The sequence below is a fragment of the Polyodon spathula genome, chromosome 27, assembly GCF_017654505.1.
Source record: "Polyodon spathula isolate WHYD16114869_AA chromosome 27, ASM1765450v1, whole genome shotgun sequence".
Classification (NCBI taxonomy): Eukaryota; Metazoa; Chordata; class Actinopteri; order Acipenseriformes; family Polyodontidae; genus Polyodon; species Polyodon spathula.
In genome coordinates, this window is record NC_054560.1 from 9,579,531 (window position 1) to 9,604,530 (window position 25,000).

Consider the following 25,000-nt stretch of genomic DNA (forward strand, 5'->3'; position numbering starts at 1 on the left):
ACCGATGCTTTGCAGGCTAGGGGGTGTGATGAATCGCTGTGCATTAATGAATCCTCCAGTTCCTAACACACTGATTATAACCTGCATTGTGATTCGCTCGGCTTCTGGCAGTGTGCTTGAATGAACGGTGAATCAATGGGGCTAGCCGGTGTGAATAGATCCTGTCCCTATTTCAAGAAGTAGCCTGTTTAGACAGGCATTTGATACATGTCTTATTATGGGATGCTGCTTACATGCTTATTACAGAAGGTGTTTTCATAAACGTAATGCACTACCTGCAGTAGAGGCCAATCAAAACCTTTGTTAATGGAAGAACACGAGTCAAATCAGGAAATGAAATGAATGACTTTCTTTGATTTCCGCTACTCTCCTTTTTAAGAATTCAATTGATAGCTGTTAACACTTTCGTGTATCTCAATCACAACTGAGAAACGTGTTCATAATAAAATGTATTTAATTTACTGGGTTTTTCTATGAAGCAATGAAACAGGCTTTTAAATCATAAGTCTTTCTTTTTCATTTCAAAGCAGAAGTGAGTCTTCTTTTGTAACGTAAATACAGTCCTGCTGCGGAACGATTGTAACAGCGTGTCTGCTTTATTTTTCATTAATAGCTTTATTAAAGATTAGTCGCTTATTGCCATGTTGCGATCCAGTTTGTAAGTCAAAAACTAAGGGTTGGCCTATTTTAAAAGCCAGTGTAGTTGTTCCCAGAACAAGCATGTAAATGAAACCATTTTTCCTAGTGGCATGTTTCTCAGTTTTGATTGAGATTCACAAATAGATCACAATGGACTTTCAGTAATCTCGCACCACAAGGGAATTGGATTATAAAGTCTTCGGCGCTTTCTCTCCCAGTGGAACCCTGTCATAAATACGGTGTGCTCTGGTGAGGTCAACGTGTTCAAACGGGCCCTTGCAAGGTTATGAATCATCAAAGGTCACACTGGGAGGGCACTGCACTGAGACCTTTTCTAATGACACAGGAGGGCTGCAGTGTGCACACACCCCACTGTTTTGAGATCACTAGAATTGTCCACATGATATCCTGATTGAACTCTTATTGAGTTCGTAAAAAAAAAAAAAAATGCATTTGATTCAAGTACCATGGGAATTTATAATTTCTAGAAATTTCTTGAAAACAAAGAATTTTTGGAATTCTTTCGTAGCAGAAGTTTTTTTTTGCAGATGAGGAAAAAAAAATTACAAATGCAATTCGACAATTTTTTTTTGCAAAACTCCATGACCCATTAAATTAATGAATGTTTAATCAACTGTAACAGGAAATGACATAGGTGGCAGATAACGGCACTCGGTTGCATGCAGAATGGCTGCAGTACACGTTTGTAAATGGCTGATAGTTTTGCACAGCTCTCATATCCTTTACTCTCTTTAACAGCCCTATCAATCAGAGGGATACGTTGATTTCTTTAAGTAGACTTCAGTGCAAACTTCCCTTCTCTTTTCACATGATGCGGCTGTTGCTTACTGGAGGATGCGCAGCCTCCCCCATGCGTCCTGTTCATGTGCATGCTGTAATTAGCAAAGGGGACCGTTAGATTGTCATCTGTACAGTTTAAAAGGAAAACATCTGCAGTATCAAAATGCTTTCCTACTTGTATCGCCTTTTATTCCAACATGTGTTTTACCAGTAGCAGAAGTGCTGTACGTCCCAAAATAGACTCGAGTCATTTCTCACACAGTTTCGAGTCCCGTCTCTGAAAGGGAACGTGCCGTACAAACATTACTGGCTTCTCAGGGTCTGAGTCGTTGTTTTTCTTTTCTCTCAATATGTTTTAACACTGTGATTCTAAAAGCCCTCCTCCACCACTGCTCACACCCAAGTGTGAATGAAAGCATTTTAAAGACCCCCTGTTAGTAAACACAAGCGGAGCAGTGGAGGCAGTGTCTAACACAGAGAAACCCTGCTGCCTGTGGAACTGCAGGCTGTCTGCATGCAGGAGATCATGGTCATCCTGTGCCACAGGCAGCTTGTCATTCTTCCAATGGGTGGGGCAACTGGGCAAAATTGGGATACAGGGGTGGTTTATTACTCTTAATACTGGCGTCTTTTACCACTGTGTAAAGCTGATCTATGTATACCGTGTATGCTCCATTGCATTATTTTTAGTTTCATTTCACAATTAAAAAGGGAAGTCGGTACCACAGCCCTCTTTTGATTCCCCAGGGCTCCACCTGCAGGTGTCGGCAGGCTCGCCGGTGTCTAAACCAGCCTCTTCTTTTCCTCTTGCAGGTTTTCTCTATTGTCGTGTTTGGATCCATAGTGAACGAAGGCTATGTGAACAGTCACAGCAACACGCTGCATTGTGTTTTCAACCAGAATGACGATGCCTGCAATTATGGGATTACCATTGGGGTGGCAGCGTTTTTTGCTTCCATGTTCTTCTTCGTCCTGGATATTTACTTCCCCCAGATCAGCAGCGTGAAGGACAGGAAGCGGGCGGTGCTAGCGGAGCTGGGCTTCTCAGGTATTTATTTGAAACATTCCTGTTCAAAACGTTTCACTGCCTTTTAAAACACAGAACCTGTACCTGACACTATGATAGCATCCCCACTGCACACTGACACTGTGATAGCATCCCCCCTGCACAATGACACTGTGATAGCATCCCCCCTGCACACTGACACTGTGATAGCATCCCCCCTGCACACTGACACTGTGATAGCATCCCCCCTGCACACTGACACTGTGATAGCATCCCCCCTGCACACTGGTGCTGTGTCACAGTGATAGCATCCCCATTGCACACATTGCAGAAAGCTGGCTATACCTTCTCTTGGAGTGAACTACCTTCTGTAGGAAGGATGGATATGACCTTCACTATAGAGCGATTGGTGGCGTGGCCCTCATTCACATCCAGTTTTGCAGTGCAGTGTGAATCCTGTGTGTCTGTTTACTACATTCTTCCCATGGGAGAGCCAGTCTGTTTAATCAGAGAGCAGGCCTTGTTTGTTTGCACTCCTCAAAGATAGTGTGAGCTGAAAGGGCACCAGCTTCCACAAGCTCCCTCGTACAAACTGGCTTCCTACTGCCTTGCTCTTTGGGAATGAGTGGCACGTCCATTCCGCTATTCAGCAGAAGATTGAACAAACTGACAGACAGTTGATTGTAGCTAACAAAATCATTCCACACCTCTTAACCTGTTACCCCAGCTGCTTGTACAGCAGTGCTTGCATGTCAGCAATTATCATACACGCTCTCTAGACATCCGTTTCATTATTCAGTAGCTAGTGAAACATAAAACAAGTGGCTGGAAGCATTGGAACACTGTTTTCATTTGTGCTTCTCATTTACTAGAAGTAGAACATTCCTAGCTTTGCTATATACTGTAACATTGGCAGAGATTTTTTTTTTAATGATTGCATGCTATCCGTGCCTGGTATATGTAAAAGGGGTTGAATCTGTGGTAACTGGTGATCAGCACTGTTACATTTAAAAGCCACAGAAGGAGGTAGCAGTTTAAGGTTGGGTGACTTTGATCTCCCAGCTGCCTTGTTTAGAATCACTGTGTTCTGCAGACCTGGCGTCCCGGGGCTCCTCCTCCCCCAGGTGTGAGCTGGCTTCTTTGTGTTACAGGTTTCTGGACCTTCCTGTGGTTCGTGGGATTCTGCTTCCTGGCCAACCAGTGGCAGCGCACCTCCCCCGATGAGCTGCCTCTGAACCAGGGGGCCGACGCAGCCAGGGCTGCCATTGCCTTCTCCTTCTTCTCTATCATCACTTGGGTGGGTATCTCTGTCTGGACAGAGCGTGGCCGCATTGTTTAAACTGTCCTCCTTAGAACTCCTATATCGGATGACCGCCTCAGTGTTAAGCCAGGCACCTGGACATGTTGCTGTGTCTGGTCCCACCACACACAATGCTGGAGTGTGGTGCTTCAGAAGGGTGGCTAGCAGGCACATTGACTGAGTGGGCTTCTGTTTCTGTGCTTTCCTCTGCTTGCTGGATTGATTGGAATGCATCAGTCTCTTGCTGGGGATGGTGAGGTTCCTTTTTGCACAGTAATGCTGCTGGATTACAGCCAGGGTGAAGGCATGTCCTGCCCCTGAGCTGACAGTGTGAGAGTAGCCTCTGCGACCAGACCGCCATCTCCTGGGTAATGCAGCAGTTAGCCCCTCGCTCTCGTCTTCATGGTCACGTGTCAGGAGCTGATCCTCCTCTCGAAGGGCTGCGCTCGGAGGGAACACTGCTGCTCTCTACCCCCCCTGTTATCATTTCGCATTTGCAAGAGATTTTTTTTTTTTCTTCCATGTACTTCAGTATTCCTCAAAGCAGGAGTGTCCCCCCAGTTACTTGATTAAGGGTAAAAGTCATTGAAGTTTAGGTTTGGTTTATCTGTAGCTGCTCCTGGAGCTGTGCTCGATCCCCATGCACTGGTGATTCGTTAGGCTCATGGTTTGCGTATTTAAAATCCTTGTTGCCTTTCTCTGTTTCAGGGTTATCTCTGCCTCTTTGCCTTGGACAGATTTAAACACGTAGCCTTTGTGGAAGATGCACAGAGGCTGCTGCCACCGCCCCCCACAGCCTCCCCAGTGTAGCCAGTCAGCCAGAACTAACAGTGTAGTGACTAACACTACTGCAGAATAGCAGTGCCTGTTCCATATCCAAACTGCTCTGCACCACAAAGCCACAGCAGTCTAACTAGACCTAATATGTGAAACTGCATCAATTCCAGGTGGTCTGCAGGACTCCAGCAAGCTCCTGTTCACAATATTGCATCCTAACTCTATTAAAATGCCATCATATTGGCAACATGGCTAAATAATCTTTGATGTAGGCACTATATAGACTACAGGGCGATTTCATAATTTGTGCAGCACTGTTTTCGAACCTACTTAAACACTAACATTACTGAAGAACCCTCTGTGTCGCATTCTCTTTGCATATCACCCTGTGCGTAGCCTCTGGATCTTCGCGATGGGGGCAGGGCAGCGTTACGCACACATGCTTTCAGAGTAGGTATGAGTGGTAGGATTTGATTCAGGTTAAAAATAGCTTTGGCCAGGCTGTGATCCACACCACGCAGTCAGTGTTTCGTTCACGTCTGCCAGTTCCTGCTGCTCGTGCTGTACAGCGAGCGGTAACCCTGCGTGCTCACAGGAAATATCACTGTTTATCTCCTGCCAGCTACCAGACAGCAGCAGCCTGTTCATCATTAAACAGATTGTGCGATGGTAAATCTTACACAAAAGGAAAGTCCTAATTGCTGATACACAGGACAGGTACTTAACTGCTAAACACTTAGATGAATAGAATGGGATTTTCCTTTTTTCTTCCTCATATGCTGTATAAGCTTTCACTTGTGAGTTCATCAACGTCTGTTTTAATGACACAACAATTAATTTAGAATTTTTTTCTTTTCTTTTCTTACACACAAGTCGGTCTGAAGCCTAGAACAGTTTCTTGATTTTCAAGCTGTGCTTTTTATTCAAAAAACAGTTAAGTTACTCATGAGCTAAAGCTTTGTGTGTGTGTGTGTGTGTATATATATATATATATATATATATATATATATATATATATATATATATATATATATATATTATATCTCTCCATGTATTTAAAGGGTGCACAAGGTGTGTGTTTTTCATTTTAACTACATTTCCCATCATCCTCCTACTTACATATGTAACCAAGATGGATTTACCAGTGAGCAGGAGCATGATGGGAAATGCAGTTTTTAGCGGTCCATGCAGGTACATGGGAAGCCATCTTGAGGCAGGGAATGCAATTTAAAAGTTTAAAGAAGTGCCCAAAATGTAACCCCCCCCCCCCCCCAAAAAAAAAAACAATACACACACCTTATGTAAACAGCTGTAGCACCACATGGGAACATATAACACAATAAAACAAGAAGGCCCTTATGTACCCCTTAATGGCTATATATGTGCATTTGGCTTATCACAATGGGAGGGGTAGCTCCTTTCCATACATGGGTTTGTATAAAAACATGACCTTGATGCTTGTTTTGATAATGCACCCCTAGCAATACACAAAGGTGTTTTTTTAACTTCTTTCTGACTTTGTGACTGCATGTCATATTAACCAAAAGAAATAACAGAACAGCACCTTTACTTTGCCATATAGCTATTCAAGTCTGCAATACCTAGCCTTCCTCCAAAGCACCTTGTTAATATTTAAAAGCAAAGTTCATCCATCTGCAAAACAGTTTGCCTGTGAGCCCTCTGGGTTGATCAGATTTTAATTCTGAGCCGTTTTTAGCAAGTAATATGTTTCGGCAGCCATTGATCTTTTTCAGGATGACGCTGGTGCCCTGAAACATTTGCATTACTGCTCTGTTAATGCAAGAAAGGGGGGCTATGCTAAAAAAAAAAAAAAAAAAAAAAAAAAAGCAGCAGACGGATGAACTGAATTACAATAATCCGAAGTCCTCAAAGCTGACCCTTCCACTCCTGGTCTTTGTTCCAACACTGTTGTAAACCGTTTCATTGAACCAATTAAAAACCTCCATCCAGACCCTGAAGTAGTTAATCAGATCATTTTACCTGTTAAACCTGGAGTGGAATTGCCTTCCAGGACCGGGATTGGACACTCCTGACCGAACAGCTATGTGGCAAATCTCAGAGCATCTATAGTGCACTCTGCATGCTTTACTTACCCTGTTACTCTTATTAAAAGGCTGGCCTCACTGTGAAGGCGCTTCTGAGATACCGCCTGGGCACAGACATGTCCCTCTTCACCACGGAGAACATTGAGGGTATTCCTGATGCGGAGCCCTACCCTGGCTACCCAACAGGCAGCGGCATTGAGAGAGCAGACACCTACCAGAGCCCGCCATTCACCGAGAGCCTGGGCAGCGGCCCCAAGGGCTTCCAGATACCAACCTACTAGGAGTAGGAAGCCATGTAAACATACATCCGATCTGTCCGTGGTGCAGCGGCGTGCGCTGGGTGGATCGCTGCCAAGTATAACATGAAGTCAATTCTGATGTGGCCTATCGCTAATGGGCTTACCTTGTTTATAGGTAGTTGTGACCTCTGTACAGGTTCAGTATGCTAGTTGTGTTTTAATCTTTGTTCTGATATGTAGGTTTTAGTTTGGGGAAGTGGTGTCTATAACACCTACAGTGTTCCCTCTGAGTCCTGGCCTGTGTAGCGACAGGTGTTGGTAACAACCCTGATACTTTCACTCCTTGTTTCAACAATAGCTTTCTCGCTCTCTCTCTCACTCTCTCTTCAATATAAACAGCCAAGTCTTACAGGAAGAAGTAATGGGGTTTCATCACAGCCAAATCAGATCCTGCTTCTTCTGTCTATTGCTGCAGCTTAATTGGCTAAATATACAGATTGAAAAACTGTACCATGCTCAATTTAGACACATGCAAAGGGAGGGGTGCCATAGAAATACAGCAGTTCTGCTGTTCGGATGTACAGGCGTGTGGATAAATGTTCGCGTGCCATGTGTGCAGTATTGCATTAGTTAACAAATCTGTCTGGATTCTGAAGCTTATTGGGGTTTGCAGATTTAAGAACCCCGATTTTAAATTTGAATGCAAAATACAGAAGAACAGTGCAAATTTATAGCCTGCAGTACCCATGTATGTTTAGGAATCTGTAATTGAAATAATTCAGACACATGCCGCGTCACACGATATATTTATTGACTCTGATTATATTTATTCCACAGGGCCGTATTAAAAGACGCTAAGAAATGAATCAAAATGCATTTTATGAAGTGCTAGGTAAAACCTTCAAGGGTAACAGCAATCACTTGTAACTGTAAGATGTTTGCTATCATTTACAATTCACTGCTGTAAAAATGTGCCAATAAAATCTGTTAGAAAAAAACGAAATAAATGACATTAAGCAATAGAGGTCAGCATTTTGTTTTGGAGTTCAGTTTCATATCAGAGCTGTACTTCCTAGCCTATGTGTTTTGAATTAGCTTTCTTCAGTGGGAGCACTGGGTAGGAACTCAACGCAGCACGAAGACACTTCATTGTACTGTAGATTAAGATTTGTTAAGTGTTTTCCAATCTTTACTGCTTGTAGTGCAAAATCAAGGAACTGTGTCTCTTATGGTGTATTAGTTCTGTTAAGAAAGTTTTTTTAAAGTGCAGTGTTATTCTCTGCTAATCTATAGGCCGTAGTGCTGTAAGTAGGGTTATCCAAGTGTTACAAAGTGAAATTCTGTAAGATCACCGTGCCTGCGTCATCATTATTATTGTTACATCATTATTTTAAATGAGGAAATATGTCTTCAAAGAGCTTCTACCGAAAGGGATCTTCTCAAAAGTTTGGAACACTACACACTGCAACAATGTAACAAGGCTTTGCCATTCTGACTGTGGCATTGATGCTGTTTAAAGAATACCAAAATAAAAATAAATACATTGTATCATGCATACTTTTTTTCATATTGCAACCTTCTCTACCTTAACTTCAGTTTGCCTTTGTGTAAAATCTTACTGTGTAGACCAGACTTGCGATTCAATTTTACAACCAGCCACACTTCAAACTATCTGCTTTGTTGAGACACCAGTATGAGTGACATGGGCCTGGCATGTTCTATCAGTGTTAATACCCTACTGTAGAGTCATAAGAAAATCTTGTGACATACCTTGAGACCTGCATCCGATTGCATGTGCAGTAAAACCTTTCTAAACCAAACAAAGCTGCTTTTAAATTAGCCTGCTTCTTAATTATTACCTTTTCTTTAAAAAAAGAAAAAAACAAAATTAGTTTATGGCAAACATGTATATGCATTAGCGAAGGAATACCTTCTACAGTTAAGATCAGCAAATGTTTATATTAGAAGTATTGATATGAATTACACATGCCGTAGAAGATCAGAAGATACAGGTCCCTCTAGAATGATTTCAGTCCTTTTAATACAGGGAATGAATGCTCTACCCGGATTTTGCCATTGGGTTGTACTTTTTGTTGAAGTCGTGTCAAAACTTTTGAGACAATCCTTAAGGGGGAGTAGTGGGTAAGGGCTGGGAGTTAATGTTAACTATGCAGTTTTTAATATCTGTGGTAGCACATCTCTAATGTATCTGTAATAGGATATTGTACACAGAGTGATATTGATTGTACTTCTATATATATATTAATGGACTCGTGTTTATTCGTGTTCAGGATCTGTTGTGTTTTCTTTACTGACAATGCACTCCTGTTAAAATACTTCTCGGATCACTTCACTGAGATCAGTGCGACCTTTAATATAGAATTATTATGTTTTGTTTTTCAGCTCCATCTCTATTAATAATACACTGTCCCATGTTCTGTAATACTACTGTCAGCAAACCACCAGAGTACATCTTACAGAATTTGTTTGAATCGAAAGTCTTTACTGCCATTTATAATAAAGTGCATTGTTAATACATGAGCAACTGTTTTATTTGTACAACATATGTGCTAGAACTCACAAAGGCCATTCGATACAGCGATACAGAGACTTGTGACAGAGATTGAAAACGTCAGTGCTTTAACCCACCATCGAGGCATGATTAAATATGAAGAAATAGCACAGCTATAGTGCTGGAATGTGAAGCACAGAAGCACTAAGCAGCTGGGATTTCTGGCAAGTGTATTTTGAATCATTTTTTGCAGTTTGCAGATTTTCACAGAAGTCTAAAGTCTAAAGTCAGCTCAGAAGCTAAAACATTTTCATCCATGGATCAATGGTTTGCAGTTAATGAAACTGCTGCATTGTTACAGCAACAGGAAAGTGAAACAATGTTTCCAATCTTTGTTGAGAATGACTAGTTTTGTAACTGGTTAATGTGTACAATACAAGTATCCTGTGACTCCTTCAGCACATGTTTTTAAAAAAAAAAAACAGTATGCACCCGTTTGTGGTCCTTGTAAGGAACTGTTATATGTGAAAATGCATGTGGCTCTCCTACTGAAACAAAACCAGGCATTCCAAGCAAAACATGAAGCCAGGCATGAGAAAACCACATTCAACTGGCTCTTTTACAAAATACACTGAATGACAATGCCTTAAAGTGGAAATTAGCTCACACTGAGAGCTGCTCAACGCTTCTAATGAAACCAACAGTACAAAGTTATTTTCTCAAATTTCAAACAACCAGAAAAGAGGCACAAGCATTTGTCTGCTTTAAAAAAAAAAATGTTAATTTAGATAAGCAGAAGCAAATAAGAGAACAAACTGGAGTATGAAAGTGATACTGAATTTGCTTACTTTTAACTGTTCTGTCAACTGTCCCCTGCAACCGTGAAGGGCATTAGCAGGGGATGTGCTGGAAAATAACTGACAATACTGTAGCGTCTAAGGATACAAACCTGCAAAATCAGTACCTCTCTCCCTCCCTTTTCGGACTGGGTCAACCACAATAAAATCATTTACAATCAAGGTGAACAAAAAAAGGTTTCAAAGTGTAATGGGACTGGAGCAGAAAAAAAACAAGTAATTCAGCAACTGCTTCAGCCTTACTCTGATACAAACGCCTTCAGTTTAACTTTACAAAAAACATTCAAAGTGAAAGAAATAAGTGACAGATTTTCTGATAATGTACAATGCAAGTTTAACACATTCAAATGCTAAACTGACTGACAGCCCCTTCCCTATTCTGGTCTTGGGGTAACCGCTGCGCTGTGCCGCACTGCAACAATACATTTCCAAGTTAAGTTTTGCATGGAAAAGTCAAGTTTACATGTTTGCCTATTTGCACCAAAGCACCTGGGTTTCTGTTGAATCAAGTTAGCAGCCAACCAACAAACTCACGAGGTATCACTGCTACCCTTAATATGAAAAAAAAACAAAAAACATTTGTAGTATATTTCTGGTATTTGTGAACCCTTTACTTGTGTGTGTTTGTGTATATATATAAATAATCGCACACAGACAAGATGGTAAGTGTTGTTAAACTTAAACCAAATGACTATTTTGCATTAACTAAAACAAAAAATAGATGCACCACTCATGCCAAGGCAGGTCCCTTTGTAAATCTGTGCACTCAAGTCTATACAACTGAAATGCTGTGTTGCAGTGGCCCACAACATCCGTTAACAAAAATAAAGTTGCTGCTCTGAGCTAGGATATTATAATTTTTTCAAATCTTAAACGCTTGGCTGCTCTGCACATGTGATTGAGCATCTCGTTTTGAAGGTCTGCAGCTTGATCTGAGCATGTTCCAATGAGACCCATGACACAGTGCTGCACTCCACATCAATTCAAATCCTGTCTCAATAAGATATGCGAGTCTGATCGCAGATTGTACATACTGTGAAACAGGAAATATTTGTAACAATGTCTTACCATGGACACAGTTTCAACAAAAAATAATTTACGCATGTAAATCATACATGTACTGTATTCATTTTGCTGCATGCATATTTCACAGATTAATAAAAGTAAAATAAGTGAGCGTTTCACCAGCAAACATTTCAATGTTTTACAGTATCGATTAACCTACCTAGCACTAACTCAATTTTCCCCACTGAAAGACACACAATGAAATCAAGCAATAATCTATATTTTAACATATTAACAATATAATTTGCAAATGGATCTAGGATTTTACATTTTCAAAGCGAGAGAATTCTGATAGATAGCAATACTGTATGTTCAAAGCATCTACCAGCAAGTATCTTGCAAGAGCACCAGTATGTATTTCAACTATTAAATCACTGTGCCTTGCTAAAATAGAACGGCAGAACACAATAGAAATGTGTACAGTACCAAGTGCAACAAGCACAGATCACTAGCTGTGCTCTCATAAAACCAAACAGAAACCACTTACTAAATAGCGAAATCGAATCTGTACACTTCAATTTACACAAGAGTTAGAGTCATGTGTTCTATAATATATGCAAATGTATTCAGGTACTGGGGGGGGGGGGTAACACCCCCCACCCCTTTCAAGTAAACATGGAACGCACCCTTTTACAACCTTACTGTCAGTTCAGCATAATATATCTCCAGAAACAAACAAACTTCAAAAGCAGCAGTAATACTGTTTACACAGATCTTTCTGAAAACGTCTTTCATGTAAACCCTCAACCCTCACAAAATGTAAACAAAACACGAGAAAATTGTTATCTTTATTAATAACTCTTTAGCACATTCCCAGGAAGACTCCGTTCCCTGAAACCTCTCTGTTTTGATCTCTTAAGTGCTCTGCTTGTGCAATGCTCACCCCATTGCCAGCAGCATGTTTCTTATCCCATGCACTGCTGCACAGATGCAAGGCTGGTAAAGAGAGCGCACATTGTGGACTAGCTGATGATCTTGCTGATGGCCTGGAGAGAAGGGAAGTCGTCGTCTTGCCTGTGCTGGCTCTTGTGCGTGATGAAGTCCTTCTCTGTCAGGACCTGTCTGCAGAAGGGGCAGATCCGACAGTCCAGCTCTGAGGAGTTGTTGTTGCCGCCTGTCTGCCAAGCGTTCTTCTTGTTCTTTTTGGGCTTGTTGGAGGCCTGGCACTGGTTGTGAGCAGCGAGGAGCTCCTGCTGCTTGCTCGTGTCAGGCAGAAGCACCAGCAGCTCATTGAAGATCCTCTTGAAGTTCTCTCCCAGCAGCTCTCTGCAGCTCTGGTGGTACTGCACTGCAGACATGTGGCCCTGGAGAAAAACAGCGTTGGGAAGCGTTACTACACACTACCACAATGTCAGGCCGCTGTTGATTCAACAGGCTTTATTTGGTCTTGCAGGAATGCTTGTGCAAAACCAAAAACGAAAAAACCAAAACACAGTCCCTTAAAAAAAAGAGAGGACAACTGTGCAAACCAGTTTCCAATTGAAAAAATCTACCACTTTTGTTTTGTAATAACCAGGTGCAATAAGTCTCCTCATTTGTCTATTTAAATAATAAATAAAAATAAATGTTTTGGTAATTCTGGATTGATATAAAGCTCTGTTTTTATGTATTTATTTATTTATTTTTAAAAACCACAGGTTTCAAAATAACAACAAAAAGGGGCAAAGATTGGACCACATGGATCAGGCTAGAGAAACAAACACATGGCCGACAGTAACAAGGCACAGTTCAAACACGAGATGACCCTGCTGTGCATTTACAAGGCCAGGCACTGAAGGGTTTAGATACTCACTTGTCTGAACTGCCCAGAGAAAGTTTTAAATTGGTTGAACTTGGACTCCTCGTCCAGCAGGAAGTTCTTTATAGACTGGATGAGCTCCATGTTCCTGAGCTGGAAATTCTGAGGCACGAGGTAGGTCCCTGCTGTCAATGCTGGTCTGAAACGGAACGAGATTCAAATGATGCAAACACATGCACATGCACACCTGCCAGAGTATTGCACAGAAGCTTCCAATATACGCTTTGGTTTTTCAGGGCCACTTAAGAGTTCTAATGCTCAAATGGGATGTGAACTGCATGAACACACTGAAATGACTCATGTTAATACAGATTCTGCAGAACCACCTCCTTTGGCTTTAGAACAGAAGGCTCCATTTCTAGTGCTGTAAATAGAGGTGTAATTATTAAAACTGGATAACAATGCTTTACTATTCAACGGTTTTCATTTTAAGCCTGTTATCCTGCAGGCCCCACCCAAATCTGAAGGAAATGTTTCACACCGACTGCAGGTGTTCTCAACCTATAACCACACCGCCCCCTAGAGGAAAGCTCAGGCACACAAACCGAGAGCAGCATTTCCCCACACTTACTCGTTGACTGTTGGAACGGCTGGCTCCAATACATTTGCACTCAAAGCAATGCCAGTGAAGCCAGGAGGAGGATTGCTCGGGGGAGCTGCTAGTCCTGGGTGTGGAGGAGGGGGAAGGCTGGAGTGCCCTCCCTTCATTGGAAACGCTGTGTTAAAACCTGAATGAAAGCAAAACGGTTAGCAATGAGCAACTGCAACCTCGATACTAGCAGTTAAAACAACCTCCAAATCTTGCAATGAATGAGGGGGCTCGGCATCATTTCAATGCAATACAGAAATCAGGGGAAATGTCTGGTGTGGACATGAACATATCCAGTGTTAGTCTGGGAAAGGAAGTGCCAAATTGTCCAACCTCTACACAACACAGCAATAAGGGACAGAAATACACTGAATAGCAGTTTGATCCATTCGTGGTTTCGTTACGAGTTTAGTAAGACACCCAATCTTATTACCTATACATTGGGGCTAAACAAGAACATATTAAAAAACTGGACTGGGTGAAACTACTAAGCAATAGTTATTTCCATCCATGCATCAAATAGTGTGCGATCATCACAGACAATAATACAATTCAACCATGTCAAGTAGGGTTATATTACTCACAATATCCCATCTACAGCAGCAAACATAAGAAAACAGACTGACTGCGTGCACACACTGCACATAACAGAGCATGAGCTGTGGGCTACCTGGAGGAGGTTTTTTAGGCAACAGAGCAGGGAATTCTTCTTCAGGCAGTGGGCAGGGCAACGTTGCCAGTTGCTTTTTGAGTCCAGGCGGCTCCTTTGTAACTTGCATGCTGCTGTTCTTTGCAGGCTGTTCAGAATGACCGTTGATCAGGAGGTTTGTTTTGGAAGCTGCGTTACTGGCAGGCCTTGTGATGTTCTGAGGTGGCTGTTTAGACTCTGGGACGTTCTCCTTTTGGGTCACGTTGGTGGTGGTTGTCACAGGAGACGGCGATGCTGCGAAGGCTGGACTCTGCTTCTCCACGCCCATCATCTTTCTTTTGCCCACTTTGGAAACTGTTTGAGGCGCCGATCTCCCTGTTAACAGACAGGAGATATCCAGCATGGTCGGGATGCTCCGGATCTCCTGAGTGGTCTTCCCGCTGCGGTCGTCGTCTTCATCCGAAGCGGGAGACGATTTGTTCCTTGGGTTGCTTTTATTACTGCTCGCCGGCAAGGGTTTCTTCCTTGGCTGAGTGGTAGCTGAAGAGCTGGGGGTGGGGGTGTTGAAGGAGGGGAAGGGGGAGGCAGCAGGGCTTGGTTTGTTCTTGTTGGAAGAGGTGGACCAGGCAGAGGTAGCGCTGCTGCACTGTTTCGGAGCTCTGATTTTGGATACCAGCGCAGGGAAGTCCTCCTCCTGGAATGCAGAAGGTTTCCGGGGCAGTGCAGTGTACGCTGGGGTCATTGGGGACGATACAGACTTGCTCAGCAGACTTGGGAAGTCGTCTTCTTTCAGTTTCACAGCTGCTGTATTAGTGCTGGAAGAAAAACAGAGCAGTTAACAGCATCTAATTCGTGCTGACCTAGATAGACACCACCTCACCACGCCATAATCAAACTATCAAAAGAACCCACTGCAATGCTGGAAAGAGAAGGACAGGAACCAACTAAAATCCATCTGCAACTGCAGATTGCACTGAAAAAAAACCAAGAAACTGCTTTTGCAACTAATGTATCTGGCAGGACCTTTAGTATTTAATTAAGAGTGATGGTAAATACTGACTTCGTACATAGAAATCAACTTGCATCTTTATTTACGCACATATAAGCAAGAAAAAAAAAATGACTGCGCTGTCTAGGTGGTTTCAGGTAATCTACCAAGTTCCTGGGGAAAGTCACCAGAAAGAAATGTGCTGTACCTTGGAATAGGTGCTGCCATCACTCCCAATGCAGGGAAATCTTCACCTTTTAACGGACCATTACTGCTGGCTGGTTTAGCAGCATCTTTGGGACCTTAAAAACAAGACAAGCTTTTTCTTAGGCATGACTTTAAAAACCTAAACCCTATTCAATGCACTAAGCAAACTGAACCACGTCTGTTCACTACAACGGCGTTTAAGCCAAAGAGCTAACAAGCCGATGCGGTGCTTCTGACTCAGCCTGTCAAGTCAGCGTGTTCAGCACAGACGTGTTCCCCACCTGCAGCTTCGCTGGCTGGCTTGGCTGGTGCTCTTGCATGCCGGAGGTCTTCAGCCTCAGCGGCCTCTTCTTTAGGTTTTGAGATCTCTCGCTCTTGTGCCGGTCTCTTTTCTTCCTGTCTGCGCGCCGCCACCGATGCTCGCACCGCTGCTGCCACCTCCCGGTCCTCTTCCTCCCTGCAAAGCAAGGAATGCACTGTGAGTCGGTCTGCGATCAGCACAGCGCCCTCTGTGGGTTCAGACTTAAAAAAGGACTTAACTTATCCAGGACTTAAAAAAACCAACAGTGCTGAATTTAGAAAGACTAAAAGGAACGTCACAAATTCAATGACACATGTTTCGATTAGAAGTCCTTTTCTACATGTTCATTGAATTAAAGTTTCTTACAGCATTTCTAGATGCGTTTGGACTGGGTTAGGCAGTGCTCAGTTTGTTTAAAAGACGTGTTTGCTGCATACCTATTGTACCTCCAGCTGCCTCTCCTGTTCTGCTGCCCTCCCCGGCCGCCTCCTCCTCCTCCTCCTCTCCCTGCCCTCGAGTGTCTGTTAAAGCGGTCCACTTCCTCATAATCCTCCCCTCCTAGTACACCTGGGAACACAGCAGCAATGATCGCCTGCGCATTAGGGTATCCACGTGCAGCTTTAGTAACAGAAAGGGATTTCTATCCAGTGAACAGCAACATAAAAAAAAAAATCACACCATCATTTAAAAACAAATGTATGAACCTGTCTGCACATTGATCATTTAACTGAGATCCGGAAACGCTAACACACAATTGGTACCAATAAAGTATATGGTTATGAAGCGATACTCATATTGGGAGTATCTGCAAATTGCTTTGATACAATGTGAAAGCGTTCTCCGTTTAAACAAGCAACAACTACCTAAAGGTTATCCTCAGCATAAAAAATCCAAAAAAACCATTTGATGTCCCAGTTTGATTGACGTGGGTGTTGACTTAACGAGAAAGCAGAGAGAATGTATCTTCCTAAAGCAAAGTGAAATCCTCGCGCTCACCCTCACTCCTCCGCGAGTGCCGGCTCGCGTAGTTAAACTGCAGATCTATGTGCCGGTTCTGACGAGCCTCTGCCCTGCTCTTGCTGTGGCAGGCTGCCTTGTGGGCTTTGTAATCGATCTCTGTGCGGAAAGCGTGGGTGAACTGCTCAGCGCTGCACCTCCCCTCCTCACACAGGTAATGCTTCTCACGGAAATGTTCTCGAAGATAGTCATAATCACTGCAAACGACAAGCAATAAATAAAATGAAGATGAACCTAGGCAGGAAAACATGGTGTAGGGTGCAGCCTCATTACTGGTGATCTGTTTAGCAAGCTCAATGCACGGCCCTGCTTCCAAGCTGCTACTAATTACAATGTGCATGCACAAACTTTACAGATAATGAAATAAAGCACTTGTGTGCATTTCAGTGCAGGAGAAATAGTACAACCTACGGACTAGGACACAGGAACATTGAAATTAAAACATTGGTATTAAAAATAAAACGTGGACATCTGCTCTACTCCTGCAGTGGATAATTACATTTATGTGTGTAGGGACCAAAAAAAACTCCGAACAGGAAAATAAACAAACAGAGAAGAAGTCTTGACGAGACCTGTAGTATTCCTGAGCACCGTCTGAATCACAGAAATGACAGAAGTAGTGATCTCTCCGCAAGTGTTTGAGCAGCTCATCGTTGTCCAGATAGCGGTCGTCACAGAATTTGCAGAGAGGGTGTCCGCGGTGGGAGGTGTCATCGAGGTCCCCTTGCGTGCGATGACGAGCCAGCTCCTTACGATTGTACCATTCGCGTTCATGAGTGAAAATCTGAACGAGGGACAGTTACTTTACCACCACTTCCTAAGGAAACCATGCATTTTGTTTCTGTCAAACACACAGACAAAGGGCCTGCTGTTTAAGATCTACAGCTTGATTCCAAGCAGCGCAGTTTCACGGTTGTGGTGTGAAGTGATGCGGTTTTGTTTTGAGAGGGGGGCAACGTGCTCGAGAAGGGGTGTCCAATCATACATGCTCCTGGACGGCCAAGGGTTTAACAGGTAAAATGAGATAATCGACCACTTCAGGGTCTGGATGGAGGCTGAATTGGTTCAATTAAACAATTTAAAACAAGGACGGAACAAAGACCAAAAGTGCAAGGGTCAGCTTTGTCCACCCCTGTGCTAGAGTCTCTTTGTGCACCGTAGGCAATGGGATTGACCATATATATGGCACCGAAGATAGAGAAATACAACATTTTAAAAAGGCTGGTTTTACAATCACAAAATTGACTCACTGGATGTCACAAAAAACCAAGCAAACTTTCCAGTGTCCTACCTGGAGATGCTTTGCACAGAGTTTGCAGCAGAACAGCTCGTGCTGTTTTCTCATGTGCTGTTCCAGTTCTTCAAACTTGCTGAAGACCCTCAACTCTGGGCACTGTGGACATTCGTGTTGTAAAATCCGCCTGTCAAAACACAGGAGCAAGCAGGGTTAGGGTCTCACGTTCAGTTTTGCATTAAAAAAATTCAGGGAAGTCAATTTTCTAACGGGGTGTAGCAGTGGTGAATAAGCTTTCACAAATAACGCTTAGAAAACAGTCACTCGGAACTGAAACCTCCCTTCATTTCCCCTGCAATGGCAACCCCACTATAATGATGTTTTATGTTTGTGTTCTCCCTCTGTGAGGGATGCAAAGTTTATCGTTTGAATTTACTGAAACACGTTGCATCTTTTGAAGTGTAAAGTCATTTTAGAAAAATGTGTTGATTTATACTGTTCAGTGAGCGCACAGCATTTTTCATTTAAACAATACATTGTCTGACCTACAACCCTATATATTGTCTAGGGAATTACACAGCATAGTATGAGGCCAATGGTTTCACTAAAAGCAACACACAGTAATTGTATGAATATTGTTTTTTTTATTTGTGTTTACTTGTAAAGGACAAGGGTGGGGAAGGAAATAAACACTTATTAAACTATTACTTTAGAGCATTTACTTCTTTGTTAAGAGGTTTACCTGAATTGCGTGTGGATATCTGCATCGCTGAAGTAAATATCGTGCTTTTTCTCACACTGGAAGTGCTGGGTTGCTATAGCTGAAAATGGGTCAAGTTTCTTTACAAAGAGAACCTTTAGGGAACACACACACATAGGAACACATCAGCATTGCTGAGAAATACATATATTATCATTCAAGAAAGCTCCTTCAGGCATGAGCATGGCTGTTACACACTAAACTGTTGACTTAATGATCTTTAATCTAAAAGTAGCCAGTAACAGATACATTGAGACGCTACTGTTGCATTCAGGGTGTATACTAATGCATAAATAAAGATGAACCATTTTGTTCTCCCTCAAACGTTCGTAGGATCAGCTAAATTACACAAGCTTTTCAGAGGACACATGTAACTTGTAATCTGTCCAATACCATAGTGGATAGACATACTGCACAAATTCCTGAATGAAAAAAGCTTCTCTCTAACACTGAAGATCACACTGATGTGTAAGACTACAACAAACGTGCAGCATTATCAGGGAGATAAAAATCACTCGGTGACACATAGGTACAAATATTCCAACCCCCACTCCAAAAAAACTAGCACCCCCCAAGAGAGACAGGGATTGAGTGAGACTCCCATTGCACAGCAGTTTGATCAATTCCTGGTTCTGCTAGTTTAAGACACAACTCATCTTGTTACCTACAAACTGTGGCTAATCAAGCACGTAGAAAAACCTGGAACGGGTGAAACTGTTATGCAAATGGAGTCTTGACTTGATCTCTGTATAGCTTGAGGAGGAAAAAAAAAAAAAAAAATCACACGTGACGTTAGCATTCTTTCACAACACTCCTCTCCAAATACATTAAATATCATTACACCATAAAAACAGCATCAAACTGTTACTTTAACAATCTTTCTGGGGCGTGAACAGAACTGTCATCATATTGACGGCATATGAAACAGTTAACAAACTCTCTCTCTCTCTCTCTCTCTCTCTCTCTCTTATATATATATATATATATTAAAGAAAGCAGCGGCCTGAAAATATACGCGATGTAGTCTAATTTAAAAACGGCGCTATTTTGCTTCTAGTCAGACAAACGAGAAACAGCTTTGAAGCTGTTAAACCCATACGGTATAACACACACACACACACACACACACACACACACACACACACACACACACACACACACACACACACACAATGAATGAAACCCTTTCTCTCTGATGATAGCTGTGCTTTCCTTCCGCCTTCGCTACCGAGGCCTAGGTTGCCACACCGCGTCCCCGGTCTCAGCTGGCCGCGCTGCCTGTACCTTGTCGAGCTCCTCCCGGCAGACGGCGCAGTACTTCTGCTCGCACAGCACCCTCATTTTGGTGGAGCAGCGGTAGCACACCGGGTGATCACATTTCCCCAGGGCGAATATCTCTATCTCCTGGCAGCACAGCACGCAGCTTCGCTCGGTGTCCTTCCCAGGCTTGGATGCCATCGCCGCGACCGGTACCGGATCCCCGGGGCCTTGCTGCACGAATTAACGGAGAGACGCAGCTACGGACTTCCCTACCGGCACGCACGTTCTCCCTGACGTCATCACGCCGGCCAGACGCGTTCCACTCTGATGATGTCATGGGTTTGAATCGTTGCGCAAAATGTTTTGGTTTAAGGGTGCTTTAGAGAATGACTTGGGGACGGATATTAAAAGTTATGTTTTACAAGTTTTAGGCTCAGTGTAATTTATGTTAAAAACAGGCAGATTTCTACTAGCGGTATGGATTGTGATAGGCAGGGGTTTATGTTTTGTTTGAATATTTTTTATGTGATTTTAGACTGCTGTTTTTTTTGTAATTCTTTATTGGTGTTTAATGTGTGTGATGTGTTGCAGTAGTTTGATTAATGATTTGTATTGGTCGATATGTTTTTGAATTTTCACATATGATTTGCAGGAAATGTGGTAGATATTTCACTTATTTATGTGCACGGATTGTCTTGTTAAACTATTATAATGATAGAAGCCATTAAAATGGTAGAGCTCAGTACAGTCCGCCTCGAATTAGGAGTGGTTGGTTAGAGGCGAACCCTCGATACAGCAGCAATAAAGGAGAAGAAAGGTGAGAGTCGGATGGTGTAGTAGTGCAAATACTGTCGAAAAAGATCCACAGTTAAAAATAGTCAGCCCCTGCTCCAATGCTAACCATTACATTGCAATTTTATTTGTACAAACAAAAGTGGTAATGATACAGAACATGATAAAATACAAAAAGAGTTACGCTCAAATAAATTTAGATACACAATCTCATGATGATTTTATTAATTTTTTTATTAGGTTATTACAATACAAGAAACAACTGCATGCGACATACATGTCAGGAAGAACACCTTCATCATCGCACGCCAAAGTAGTCAGTTTAAAGCCGTGTTAATTAATCGGTAATCATTTTTTAACATTGCTTGAAAATCAGGGTCCGTGTATATAATACAAATAATAATAATAAAATATATATATATATATATATATATATATATATAATCTAATACGTTTTATCTGATCTATTATATTATACACATCCCTTCATGACAATCTTCTTGTTACTGACAGGGGCACGAAAGTCAACAGCACCACCACGAATCGCCTTGTATGACACCGGGTCATCAAGAACTGTTGTGTCTTCCAAATAGATGACAAGAGAAACGAAAGCTTAACCGTTTAACTATACATCCACCACACTGCATTAAACAGCCTCCCTCGTTGTTTTCACATTGGCAGTGTTTATTCATTTTTTCCCCCCAGAATAGTAAACAAAAGACAGTTGGCAGAATATATGTTATTACATTAAAAAAAAAAAAAAAAAAAAAAAAACAATGTCAAGTTACAGCATTTTTTGCAACGCAGCTACCAGCACACAAGTGAAGAGCGTCTGCAGCAGACGAGGTACGACCAGGTTCGTTCCTGCTGCCACTAAAAGAATAGAAAAGGCAAAAATAAAAGATTTAATATCACATATAAATAGCAATAACCACTGAAAACATACTAATACTAAGGAACAGGCTGAACATGAAGCACAGAAAAGATGGCCCCAGTAATTGTTTGATTGCTCTAGATAAAATTAACACATTAACAAATTGGGTGTGGCAGCTTTGCAAGTCTTGCATCATATAGAAGGGTTATGGTTTTGTTTAATGGCTTTCAGCACCCCCACTTTAAAAATGGTTCCAGTGCTGCTTATGACGTAGCTACAGTATTGAGTTTGGCATTTTAGCAACCTGTGAAATAGAGGAGGGCCATCATCACTGAGTAAAGTCATCTTAAAATCACCATGTCAACAGTACAGCTATGAATAGTTGGTGACTTACCTGTTGAGGCTGTTATTATGCCACCTGGAAGAGGGTCTGGTTTTCCAATTAACCCAGTTATCCCAAGAGTGTTCAGTGCTGACTGTTGCTGAAGCACCAACCATGCCTGTATTTTAGGATCCTGTAGTGCATTTTGAAGTTGTCCCAAGTTGGTGCCAAGAATGGATTTAACATCATTAGGGGTGAGTTGCTGTTAAAGTGAAATAACAATGATAAAAGGTACTGTGATGTAAGCCCCGTTAGCCCTGCACACAGGAACTGCATCTCATACTATTCTGGTGCACAGCACAGCCACATTCTTAAAGAAAGAAAGATGGCTACATTATGGTTCAAGCGTCATTTAATATACTACAGTATATTAACTACAGTGCAAAGTTTTAAGAGGGATCATTAACTATTGCGCTATATTTTAATAGATGAAATACTTAAACATCCAAACATTCTGCATAAACAGTTATATAAAAAGTACACTGTTGATTAACAATGTAAATCACTGTGCATGACGACATAAAACAATACATGTCGATGCTAGACGTTCAAGGAAAACATTTAGTTAGCGCTGCTCAAATTTCATTTTAGTCAGTTACCAAGAGAACATCTTTGTCAAGGCTCATGAAAGTTGTCCAGTCCACGCTAATGTTCTGCTTACTAATTCTCTGTATTTCAGTGAGAGGGGCACCACCTGCACAAAAAGCAAAGGTACACGTGAAAACGCCTTCACCAACAACATTTGAGTCATGCTTCTTATAAGAAAAAAGTAATTCCCAGAAGGGTTTTCTCCTATAGTTGTGTATCAAGTCAGTATACAGTGGGCAAACTCAAGACCGCTAGCATTCTGTCATGTCTGCTATGTTGGCACAATTTGGTTAGCACAGGCCAATCATGTAATACAATTCGCTGACATTCATTAGTTCCATTACAGTAAACATCCCACCACAGGTGCTGATCGTGTGACTACAGAAGCTGTGTCTGTGGAACATGGAACACGACCTAACAAACTGTATTGCTGCTATGAAAATAGTTATTTGTATGAATCACATTGAAAAAAAAAAATACACCTCATACTTCATATTTAATTAATATCTAGTTACCAGTAATCTTTTATTGCTAAGCGTTTTAATTTTGGTAATGCAGTTATTATTTTAATGTTTAATGCCCATGCACATTAAGCCTGGCATGAGCTGGATATGTGCAAACTCCATGCAAACATGTTTGTGCACAGGCCTCTCTTTGAAGTTTGATGTGCGCACAGCTCTAAAATCCTTATTTTACTGAGTATCGGATCGCATTTGGTCTTGTTTTAAACCCTGACTCTTCTTTTTTGGAACAAAGAATCATCGCCGACAGATGTTCCTGGTCGGAGCTACAAAGCAAAAGGTAAGTGGCCTGCCGGCAGGCAAAATCCCATATACCAGAGTTTAAAGGGTTAAATTAAATTATTGATTATAAATTTACTGAAAAGTTACTCATTTACCAACTTTGTAAAATCTGTTCATTTGTATTCGCATTGCAGCGGAGATGTGTTCGGCCAGACAATTGAATGGTCTGAAACCACTACAAGCTGGAGCAGTGGAACTCACCTAGATAGGGCTTGATGAGGTTGTAGTAAGTCAGCACATCACTGCTCTGGTTGATCAAAGCTGCAGAAGCTATATTGTACAGTACTTTCTTTTTGTCAGGAGTGCATGCAGAAATATCCAAAGCCCCTGCATCTCTGTATAAACGAAAGACAACAGTTCAGCGCTCTTTGTATTTCTTTAATCTTGCGCAGCTATAACATTTTCTAGCACCCTGCTGACCCAGAGAATGCCTGGGAATCCACTCACCTCAGGTTTGGTGCTGTAATGTTATTCAGTTGGCTCAGACTAAGAGAGCACAGGTTCTCACCGCCAATAGCTTTCAGTGCTACAGCATCCAAGGTTTTGTTAGCATTTAAATATTTTGTAATGATGGCTGTGCTCTAAAAGAAAAAGGTGTGGAAAGGTGGGAAGTTAACGACATATCTGAATAACATGTCTTAATCTTTATAATATAATAACTTATAGAATAAGGACTAAATAATCATATACAGTATGGTAAAGACATAGATAGATATAAAGTATACAAAACCTAGGAATGAGATAATTTGTTTACCTTATCAGCAGTCCATTTTCCGTCCTCAGGTTTCATCAAAGCTGACAAAGTATCAATTGTAGTGATGGTCCACGAACTGATGTTATTTAAAGTGGCCACGCGTGAAATGGCACCAAGCAATTGAAGTTGATCCGCAGGAATGTTGTTGTTGTACGCCTGTATAAATCAAGATCAGCACTGTCCATTTCTTCCAACAAATAATATATCATTAATGTTCTAAAAAAACCTTGAAGTAATTCTATCTAACAGAATACACATTCTCTACTTCTATTAACTACATAGGTCTCAATTGTGCAGTTTTTAAAGAAAAAAAAACATGTATTTTCATGTTAATCTGGTACTGCACTGGGTTGATGAAAGTTTCAAGCTTGCTTGCCTTCCAGGAAGTCTGTATTATCTGCTTATTCGTTTCACCCCAGCATTGTCTTCTGGGACAAAGTGTGTTCCTGACTGAAAGCATGTCAGGAAAGAAGCCAGTGAATGGCTTGGACAATTTCCCTTGTTGGGTGAAATAACCCAGGAAGTACAAGACTGTCTGAAGACATGGCTTGCAAACAGAGCTTTCTTTAACCTAGTGGAGTACCAGCTTTTATTTTTTAAAATGAAAATACATGTTTGCTAAAACATGTGTTTCTTTCAAAACTTCCCATTTCAGATCTTTATAATGAATAGATGTTCATGTCGGAGAAACATTTATGGAACTATTGTCAGCTACAATTACTTTAATCAGATTGCATTTTTG

The 25,000-nt window shown here is 41.7% G+C and overlaps 4 protein-coding genes across 5 annotated transcripts in view; 1 reads left to right on the forward strand and 3 right to left on the reverse strand.

The window, feature by feature from the left end:
• The window catches only part of LOC121301509 (dnaJ homolog subfamily A member 3, mitochondrial-like), a 159,301-nt gene that overhangs the window by 104,391 nt on the left and 29,910 nt on the right, over positions 1 to 25,000 (reverse strand). The window lies entirely within an intron of this gene.
• LOC121301146 (synaptogyrin-3-like) lies at positions 1,967 to 9,257 on the forward strand. The gene is made up of 4 exons (XM_041230282.1): positions 1,967 to 2,014; positions 2,131 to 2,488; positions 3,598 to 3,743; positions 6,658 to 9,257. Exons 1-4 carry the CDS (start codon positions 1,967 to 1,969, stop codon positions 6,868 to 6,870), a joined length of 765 nt encoding a protein of 254 aa, XP_041086216.1. The 3' UTR covers positions 6,871 to 9,257.
• LOC121301504 (E3 ubiquitin-protein ligase ZNF598-like) lies at positions 9,363 to 20,356 on the reverse strand. The gene is made up of 12 exons (XM_041230973.1): positions 20,090 to 20,356; positions 18,788 to 18,900; positions 18,103 to 18,232; positions 17,384 to 17,595; positions 16,791 to 17,008; positions 16,232 to 16,361; positions 15,775 to 15,950; positions 15,495 to 15,588; positions 14,320 to 15,113; positions 13,632 to 13,788; positions 13,055 to 13,199; positions 9,363 to 12,566 (listed from the first exon to the last, which is right to left on the reverse strand). The coding sequence occupies exons 1-12, from the start codon at positions 20,261 to 20,263 to the stop codon at positions 12,225 to 12,227; spliced, it is 2,685 nt and encodes an 894-aa protein (XP_041086907.1). The 5' UTR covers positions 20,264 to 20,356; the 3' UTR covers positions 9,363 to 12,224.
• On the reverse strand, positions 21,074 to 24,433 carry LOC121301516 (mesothelin-like protein). Its single transcript, XM_041230993.1, has 6 exons — positions 24,259 to 24,433; positions 23,952 to 24,085; positions 23,706 to 23,839; positions 22,713 to 22,807; positions 22,126 to 22,315; positions 21,074 to 21,730 (listed from the first exon to the last, which is right to left on the reverse strand). Exons 1-6 carry the CDS (start codon positions 24,292 to 24,294, stop codon positions 21,642 to 21,644), a joined length of 678 nt encoding a protein of 225 aa, XP_041086927.1. The 5' UTR covers positions 24,295 to 24,433; the 3' UTR covers positions 21,074 to 21,641.

Bases quoted from the DNA above. Each gene is read 5' to 3' on its own strand.
- LOC121301146 (XM_041230282.1), top strand. From the start codon at position 1,967: ATGGTCATCCTGTGCCACAGGCAGCTTGTCATTCTTCCAATGGGTGGG. The intron at 2,015-2,130 runs GCAACTGGGCAA...CATTATTTTTAG, and splicing joins TCATTCTTCCAATGGGTGGG to TTTCATTTCACAATTAAAAA. The intron at 3,744-6,657 runs GTGGGTATCTCT...TCTTATTAAAAG, and splicing joins TCTTCTCTATCATCACTTGG to GCTGGCCTCACTGTGAAGGC.
- LOC121301504 (XM_041230973.1), bottom strand. From the start codon at position 20,263: ATGGCATCCAAGCCTGGGAAGGACACCGAGCGAAGCTGCGTGCTGTGC. The intron at 18,901-20,089 runs GTACAGGCAGCG...TGTTCCCTAAAG, and splicing joins GCCGGGAGGAGCTCGACAAG to GTTCTCTTTGTAAAGAAACT. The intron at 17,596-18,102 runs GTAGGACACTGG...TCCCTCGTTCAG, and splicing joins TCTGTGCAAAGCATCTCCAG to ATTTTCACTCATGAACGCGA.
- LOC121301516 (XM_041230993.1), bottom strand. From the start codon at position 24,294: ATGAAACCTGAGGACGGAAAATGGACTGCTGATAAG. The intron at 24,086-24,258 runs GTAAACAAATTA...TTTTTCTTTTAG, and splicing joins GAAAATGGACTGCTGATAAG to AGCACAGCCATCATTACAAA. The intron at 23,840-23,951 runs GTGAGTGGATTC...TCGTTTATACAG, and splicing joins ATTACAGCACCAAACCTGAG to AGATGCAGGGGCTTTGGATA.